Source organism: Gossypium arboreum, chromosome 13 (genome assembly GCF_025698485.1).
Source record: "Gossypium arboreum isolate Shixiya-1 chromosome 13, ASM2569848v2, whole genome shotgun sequence".
Taxonomy (NCBI): Eukaryota; Viridiplantae; Streptophyta; class Magnoliopsida; order Malvales; family Malvaceae; genus Gossypium; species Gossypium arboreum.
Genome location: NC_069082.1, coordinates 30,062,199 through 30,070,988, shown reverse-complemented (window position 1 = coordinate 30,070,988; position 8,790 = coordinate 30,062,199). Strand labels below are relative to the sequence as shown.

Here is an 8,790-nt window from a genome sequence, read left to right as displayed (position 1 = left end):
GATGTTTGGTGTGATGTCATTCCCATGCATGCCACCCACTTGTTACTTAGTAGACCATGGTAGTACGATCGTGATGTTATTCATTATGGTAAATTAAATCAATATTCTTTTATTTTTCGTGGGAAGAAGTACACTTTCACCTCTTTAAATCCGAAAGATATTCAAAAAAAGCTGAGAGAAAAGAGGTCTGTAGTGAAAAAAGCCAAATTAATGATGACCCAGTGGTGAGTACATCCTCTTGTGAGAAAAAAAAGAGAGGTTCATAATTTTTATGTGAGTGGAAAAGATGTACGACGAGCCTTAATTACTAAACAGCCTTGCATTATTATTCGATTTAGGCAAAATTGTTTATCTTTGACTAACCTTCATAGCTCTTTGCCTAGTGTTTTTGTGTCTCTTTTACAAGAATATGAAGATATTTTTGAATAAGCACCTAAAGGATTGCCACCTTTGAGGGGTATTGAGCATCAAATTGACTTAGTACCTGGGTCAACAATTCCAAATCGACCAGCTTATCAAAGCAATCCCGAGGAGACGAAGAAGTTACAAAAGCAAGTAGATGAACTTTTGGCTAAAGGACACATTCATGAAAGTTTAAGTCATTGTGCATTGCCGGTAATTTTGGTGCCAAAAAAAGATGGTGACCAATTAACCAAATTACTATTAAGTATAGACATCCTATTCTAAGGCTTGATAATATGTTTGATGAACTTTATGGTGCTTGTATCTTTAGAAAAATTGATTTAAAAAGTGGTTACCATCAAATTCGAACAAAAGAATGGGATGAATGGAAAACAACATTTAAAACTAAGTTTGGTTTATATGAATGGTTTGACTAATGCACCTAGTACTTTCATGCCTTTCGGTTTGACTAATGCACCTAGTACTTTCATGCGCTTGATGAACCATGTTTTGAGACCTTATTTGGGTAAATTTGTGATAGTATATTTTGATGATATTCTGATTTACTCAACTTCTTTAGATGACCATGTTTTTCATGTTAAATCAGTTTTGGATATTTTGCAAACTGAAAAATTATTTGTGATAAACTAATCTTTTTACGTTTTATAGTAAGTGCTCAAGGTATTCATGTCGATGAGGAAAAAGTAAAGGCAATTAGAGAGTGGCCCACTCCTAAATCAATTACTGAGGTGAGATTTTTCCATGGTTTGCAAGTTTTTATAGACGTTTTGTGAAGGATTTCTCCACCATTGCTGCTCCATTAACTGAGATTATTAAAAAAATCTGTGGGTTTTTAGTGGGAAGAAGTTTAGGAAAAGGCTTTTCAAACTTTAAAGGATAAGTTATGTTCAGCTCCGATTATTAAATTACCTGATTTTTCTAATAGTTTCAAACTTGAATGTGATGCTTCAGGTATTGGAATTGGTGTCGTGTTGATGCAAGAAAAAAGGCCAATTGTATATTTTAGTGAAACACTGACAGGGGCACAATTAAACTACTCAACTTATGATAAGGAGTTGCTGGCATTAGTTCGAGCTCTACAAGTTTGGCAACATTACTTGCTGCCAAATGAGTTCGTTATCCATACAGATCATGAATCCCTAAAATGATTAAAGGGATAAGATGGGTTTCTTTTTTGCCTAAACAGGTTATATGTTCCACAATGTTCTATGAGGGAGTTATTAATTCGTGAGGCATATAGTGGAGGCTTAATGGGACACTTCGGTGTCGCCAAGACACTAGATATTCTACATGAACATTTTTATTGGCCGTACATGAAAAAGGATGTTGAAAAGGTATGTTCTAATTGTATTACTTGTAAACAAGCAAAATCTAAGGTAATGCCTCATGGACTTTATACTCCTTTGCCGGTTTCTTCTTCGCCATGGGTAGACTTATCCATAGATTTCATTCTTGGTTTACCAACAACCAAAAAGGTTCGAGATAGTATCTTTGTTATTGTTGATAGGTTTTCAAAGATGGCTCACTTCATTCCTTGTCACAAAATGGATGACGCTACAAATGTGGATGACTTATTCTTTCGAGCGGTGGTGTGCCTATATGGGATACCTTGCATCATTGTATCGAACAAAGACGTAAAGTTCTTAAGCCACTTTTGGAAAGTATTGTGGGGTAAGCTTGGTACTAAATTATTATATTCTACTACATGTCACCCCCAAACCGATGAACAAACTGAGGTAGTCAATCGAGTCTTAGGTGCTTTACTACGAGCTGTTGTAGGTAAGAACCTTAAAAGTTGGGAAGAATGTTTGCCATTTGTTGAGTTTGCATATAACCGATCTATTCAATCTACAACTGCATATTCCCTATTTGAACTTGTTTATTGTTTTAATCCACTAACTATACTTGATCTTGTACTATTGCCTATAGAAAACATTTCTAGTTTAGATGGTGAGAAGAAAGCTGAACTGGTGAAATCCATGCATTCGAAAGCAAGACAATGAATCGCCAAAACAAATGAAATAACTGTCAACAAAGCTAACAAGGGGCGCAAGCAAATTATCTTTGAGCACAGTGACTGGGGTTAGGTCCACATTAGAAAAGACCAATTTTCAACTAAACGCAAAACAGAATTGGACCCACGTGGTGATGGACCTTTTCAAGTACTCAAGCGCATTAATGACAATGCATATCAAATTAACCTTCCCGGTGAGTATAATGTTAGTGCCACTTTTAATGTTGCTGACCTTTTTCGTTTTGCCATTACAGATTCGAGGACGAATCCTTTTGTGGAATGGGGAATGATACGAGAAACTCAGCCCAATTCAAAGGCCATAATAGAGATGAGTTTAGTTTCCCTCAAGGCCCAATTACGAGATCCATATCTAAACAGATAAAGTCAAAACTCAACTTAGTGGTTCAAGACTTTATCACGAAAAAAATTCGAGAAAAAGAGTTGAAGTTTCAAGACAATGAATTCTGAAGTAATGATGAATTAGAAGAGACTAATTATGTTTGTGGGCCTAAACTCTCAATCTATGATTACAAGCCCATGTGGAAAATGCTAACGTCCTTAGGCATTTCACTTCAAGAACCCCAATTAATCTCACAAGCCTAGACGTTTCATATTGGGTTTAAGTTTTAGGCTTAATTTTTATTATATATGAGCACAATATTTTATTTATCAGCTCTTATTATTTTATTATTATTTTATTCTGAATTTTTATAATTATTAAGTATTTTAAGTTATTTAGGAATTTTATATTAACAAGAAAGTTTAGTTTAGATCTACTTATTGTTTAGATTAAATTAGAATTCTAGTATACTTAGGAATTTTATTTAGATTTATTTATTTAGCCTATATATAGGCCTTTGCATTGTACACAATACATACAATTCATTATTATTCTATTTCTCTTTTGAGTTATAAATTCTCCCTGGGTTTTTCTTTTCAAGAATTTCTCTTGAGTTTCTTTTAGAAGAGTTTTTACAATCTTTTTAGATTGTGGGGATCATCTTCAAAGTTTTTCTTGCCAAGGTTTTTATCTTAGAGGGGAAATTAGAGCCGCTTGAAGGGGGTTGTGGATTCTTCGTGTTTTCAAGGCTGCTTAGGACTTATTTATGCCACGTTCTATCTTTTCCTTTATCTTCTTTATTCGCTTCCTTAATCTTTGATTTATTATTTTATTTTAGTTATTTGTTTTTAATTGTTTTATCTAACTTGGATTTAATTTCGTTTCAAGTTGTGCCAAAAATCCAAGTTTCTTTCTGAATGTCTAGAGCCCTAAGTCAAATCCGTGACTTTGACAAACTTTACAATCTGCTTTCACGTTCATCCTTCCCATCCTTTATCAGCATTTATTACACAAATTGACATTTCTTTACAATTTAGTTCAAATATCACCTTTCATGGCAATTTACCATCAATTAACTCACAAAAAATTATACCTATACAAACTAAACACATGATTATTTAACCATATAAATACCATATGAACTTACCTAGTTAAAACAACAAGCAAATTGAATTTTCAAGGACTAATCGACAATTTTGGCTTTTTCCCAATTATTTTTTATTTGACCTAATTCTTGATCTATTCAGTTATTTTAGACAATTCATCAATACCAAAAATTTTTATATCATTCCATGATATGCATAAACCTATTTAATTCTATTTTTTTAATGTCCCTTAAGTTTTTCATTTTATTTAATAAATAACAATATCTTTTAATTTTGAGCTTCAATTTGAAAATAGACCTCAGTCACATCCCTTAGGGACCCTCTACTATCTATTATTATGGAACTTTCACATCAATTTCACAATTTAGTCACTTTAGTCCTTATGTACAAAAACTAATAGTAAACTTTTCAATTTAATCTTTTTTCATATTTAAGCTTAAAATCTATCAATTTAACACCAATTTATTCAAGAAATCATCAATGACAACTTCCAAAAACTATAAAAGTTGTGCAAATTGGTACATATGCTAGCTAAATCAAACTTTTATGACCTCAAAAACATAAAAATTACAATAAAAGGACTTAGAAAAGCTTACCAATTGATGACCGAATGCTAAATCTTCAAAAATGACTTTTTCTTTAGGTTTTCAGACTTGGTTCATTTGAAGAAGAAGAAAAGATGAGCATCCTCACTTATTTTTGTTATTTATACCTTAATTAATTCCTTAATCAATTAATTAACTTAAATTAATCAAGATTTATTAACTAAATCTTTCATTAAACAAAATAAATGGATTCTTCCATCACAAAACACTAACAGATATTACAAAATGGTTTGTTTACCATTTTGGATCTTTGATTAATTGTTATTTAAGTCCCTAAGTCTTTGGCCAATTAAAAACTTATAGCGATAAGACTTTTACAATTTAGTCTCTCTACTTCAATTAAGCAATTAATAGACAAAATTACCAGACTGAACTCTAATATTTTTTTGTATCAACATCGTAAATATTTATATGTAATATTTATAAAATTATTTTATGAAAATGGAATTCCAAAACCATCTTTTTCGGCACCACTAAAAATCAGGTTGTTACAACTCTTCACTGCTTAAGGAATTTCGTCCTCGAAATTTACTTGAGAAAAAATGAGGGTATTACGAATTCATAGTTTCTTTCGACTCCCCCGTCACCTCTTTTGTACCGTGACGATGCCACATTACTTTCATTAGAGCCACCCATTTATTTCTTAGTTCTTTTACTTCCCGAGCTAAAAGCTTAACCGAATCTTCACCATACATCAAATTAGGCTGTAACAACTATACACAATAAAACAATCTAACAATATCAATAATTCTTAATAACAATTATTTCAACAACATTAACACTAACTTACTTCAATGGCAATACATAAAACATCTTAAACAACTAATTTCCCAATATATAATATTGATAACGAAAACTAATCCATTTATCATACCACTAATTTATGTATGATGGAAAAAAAAAACACTTTAACTGATTAGTTGAGTTATTGATGTTTTACGTATAGTGGAATGTTTCTAAAAGGATTACAAATGAAAATATTTTAAGGGAGTTGAATTTTGAATGAATTTTTACATTCCTTTTTTAATGAAACCAAACAATGTATAGGAAAGAGAAAGGGTTTAGGCCAACTTAAAGTTGACACCCATAGATCGCTTCCTGTTTCATCATGTCACAAGATTGTTAAGAAATTGTTAGCAATATTGTAACACCTAAGCTGATGTCTTTACAGCTTGAACTGTCTTTACAACATGAATTTATTGCACAATATACTTTGCACGTCTTCACAAAATGATTGCTCAATAAATCTTGCATATACCATTAAAAGAAAAACTCAACAATTGTAAAAACATATTTTAAAAGTAAATTTTAGGTACACTTAAAATGAAAAATAATATTTTGTTTTGTTATTTATTAAAACTAAAAACCCATAAATACAAGTATAGTTTTTTTTTGAAGAAAATAGAAAAAGAAATAAGAATACTTCATGGATACTCAATTCTTTTGGTGTACCTGTAAACCGAAAGAAGTGGATAGCTATATAGGTAGCTCACAAGTCACAATCTGGAATTCCAGAACATAGTAAACAATTTTCATTAATTTATATAATCTACAACTAGGTCATGCATTAATTGCACATCAAATCTCAGTAAAATTTTGACGGTCCACACACCACTACACATCAATTCAACAAAGTACACATTTTTTTATTAACCAAATTTCCATTAAAAAAAAGTGCCCTCTCTACATATACAAAAAAAGAGAAAGAAAAAAAAAAAAGAACAGAAAAAGTGCTATTGGGGGGATTCGTCACTAATAGATGCTCCCATCATGCACACCACAGACACCAATGGTCAATATTTGCTAAGCCAATACCAAAATCTGATCAAATCCCCAAAATCCCCACTTTCAAATTCTTCAAATCCAAGATAACCCTACAATGCAAAGGGTCATAATAGCAAAAGTGAAGAAAAAGTTTATATTCTTTATGAAAAGACCCACAGCATTGCTTTGATCATTGAAGCCGGTTGCTGTTGTCCCTGTTGGACCTAAGGTTGTCCCTGCACCACCAAACACTGTGCTTGGAGTCCCTGTGCTTGAGCCAGTGGTGGTTGGTGTGCCGGTGGTTGTCCCAGTTGGTGTGGTCATGCCTGTGCTACTGCAAATTAAAAAAAAAAAAGAAAAGTAAACCGTGGTTGATCTAAAAGGGAATCAATCCTGCTGTGAAAGCAAATTGGTAACATGACAAAATGTCCAACAAGAAGGAATTAGTAAAGTTTAAAAAAAGACAACCAACTTTTACAAATTTCAACATCATGGCAGCTCATTTTGCTGTTTCAACAAAGATGCTTTTTCAAGAAATCAAAGAAAGATAAAATCAGAGAATAGTTTATGAAAAAGTTTTTTTTTTTGTTAAAAAAAGGTTCACTGAAATATATTAGAAAGGAAACTTCCATGGATGTAAATGTGATTCAATAAGCTGAAAGGTTTAATCTTAATGCTAAACTGGGTTGGTTCAAGTAGTTGTTCAAGTACTTGTTAACACCCTGGCTAGCATTAGCAATAATTTCATTTTATAGATGATTTGTAAGTATACTTTCAGTCCTTCGGCATAAAGTTTGATCTTAATAAGCATACCTAGAGGGAAAGCTGCAAGTAGAAGCAATATCTGCAAATCACAAAGAAAAGTTAGAGAAAGTTCAAAATGGAAGGAAATAAAGAAACAAAGCAAGGGCTTAAGGGAGTTACTTGAAGGAGGATTGGCACTAACAGTAGCAGTGCCTGAAAAATCACAGCTTCCTTGTGCTTGACCTTTCTTTTGGAAATAACTATTGACAGCATAGTTGCAGTGATCTTTCACAGTGTTGGGGTTATAGCAACCACCTTTTTGTAGAATTGCAGAACAATCAGCTCCAGCTCCACAAGCATAATCCAGGGTCTTTTGAAGAGCTTGATCCCCTAACCCATCTTTACATAAGCAATAAGTAGCACCTACACATACACAACACACAAAAATATGTCAACTTTTTAACAAACTAACAAAAAAAACCCCATCTCTGAAATCTTGAGTTATGGTGACTCAAGTTGAAAAAAGAAGGGAAAAACACCAAAAAAGAAGCAAAGAACTTACTTGAATGGCCAGTCATGGCTAAGAACATGAGTAGGGAGATTAAAAGAGACATGATCGATGATGATGCAGAGATTTAGAGAGGAAAAATAAAGAGAAACCAAAGACAGCAAAAGAGAAAATGGAGAGTTCTAGACAGAAAATTAAGAGAAAAAAAAAAGAAAAGAAAACGGTACGACGGTGGGTAGAGGTAGTGACTTACTGGTGATAATGGTATGGTGGGTATATGATATGATATATAAGCCTCTTTTTATTACAATAGTAAGCCTTAAAAATAAATACACCCTAAGTGCTGCTGTGGGAAACTGAGCAAAACAAGACTTTAAAAAAAAGGGGGTTTTGTCATGTATTTGAGTGTTAAATATTCATTAATATGAATTTACAGAAGCATTGTTTTCAGATTCTCAAACGGTCATAAACTCAAGTGAAGGTGAAGGATTAACCGCATCAACAGGTTTAGGTTAGGAAGAAGGGAACTGTGAAAGTGGAGGAGTAAGAGAGGGTCCTACTTTTGGGATCCATTTATCAATGTGCTGTCACCACTCTGTGCTATTCGTATTCTTTCCCTTTTATTTTATTTTTTAAAATTATATAAAACAGATCTTAATTTTATAATGTGTACAATTATAGCAGTTGATTTTCATTGATTATAGATGCCTAAGTTTTCTTTCTAATTATGCTCTACTCCTTACATTCAGACACCAAAAATAAAATATTTTAAATTTTATTCTCTATTTTAATTTCAATTATTTAGTTTCTCTTCAAGTCTTGTCAACGCCTTATATTAAAGTGGATTATGTAGTATTTTAAAATAAAAAATTTAATTCAATCATCAATATTACATATATGGCAAGTCAAATAAACAAATAAAAATTTTGAATTTGAGATTGTAAGATTTTTTATTTTGGTTATGTTAGAAGTGGACTGTTCCACAGATTTTTATGTCAATTTCGATAATAAAATTATTGTTTTAGTTAATATTTCTATTAAATTTTTTAAAGATTAATAGTTAATTTTAACTAAAAATAATAATTAGTAAATTGATAAAATATATAAATGTTGATAATTTGATGTACTATTATGATTAAAAATTAATTAATATATATAAGTAATATATAACCTTGTAATGTACACAAACAATATAAAGTTGTTTATACAGAAATTTTCAATAAATGAAAAAAAATAACTATTAAATATTAGATTTAAAATAATATAAAAATTTAAATATATATATG

At 31.5% G+C, this 8,790-nt stretch overlaps 1 protein-coding gene across 3 annotated transcripts; it reads right to left on the bottom strand.

The window, feature by feature from the left end:
• Positions 1–5,997: 5,997 nt before the first annotated feature.
• LOC108462173 (PLASMODESMATA CALLOSE-BINDING PROTEIN 3) lies at positions 5,998–8,112 on the bottom strand. 3 transcript variants are annotated; one of them, XM_053024687.1, is made up of 5 exons: positions 7,758–8,108; positions 7,559–7,576; positions 7,177–7,419; positions 7,066–7,096; positions 5,998–6,586 (listed from the first exon to the last, which is right to left on the bottom strand). In XM_053024687.1, the coding sequence occupies exons 2-5, from the start codon at positions 7,572–7,574 to the stop codon at positions 6,346–6,348; spliced, it is 531 nt and encodes a 176-aa protein (XP_052880647.1). In that variant the 5' UTR covers positions 7,575–7,576; positions 7,758–8,108; the 3' UTR covers positions 5,998–6,345. The 3 variants fall into 3 exon arrangements, with proteins under 3 accessions (XP_052880647.1, XP_052880646.1, XP_017617643.2); XM_053024686.1 differs by having other exon boundaries at positions 5,998–6,583; positions 7,559–8,112; XM_017762154.2 differs by having other exon boundaries at positions 7,559–8,108.
• Between the last annotated feature and the right edge of the window lie 678 nt (positions 8,113–8,790).

Coding starts and splice junctions, on each gene's coding strand:
- LOC108462173 (XM_017762154.2), bottom strand. CDS start 7,610: ATGTCTCTTTTAATCTCCCTACTCATGTTCTTAGCCATGACTGGCCAT. Junction 7,420..7,558: donor AGCCATGACTGGCCATTCAA/GTAAGTTCTTTG, acceptor GTGTATGTGTAG/GTGCTACTTATTGCTTATGT. Junction 7,097..7,176: donor TAGTGCCAATCCTCCTTCAA/GTAACTCCCTTA, acceptor TGTGATTTGCAG/ATATTGCTTCTACTTGCAGC.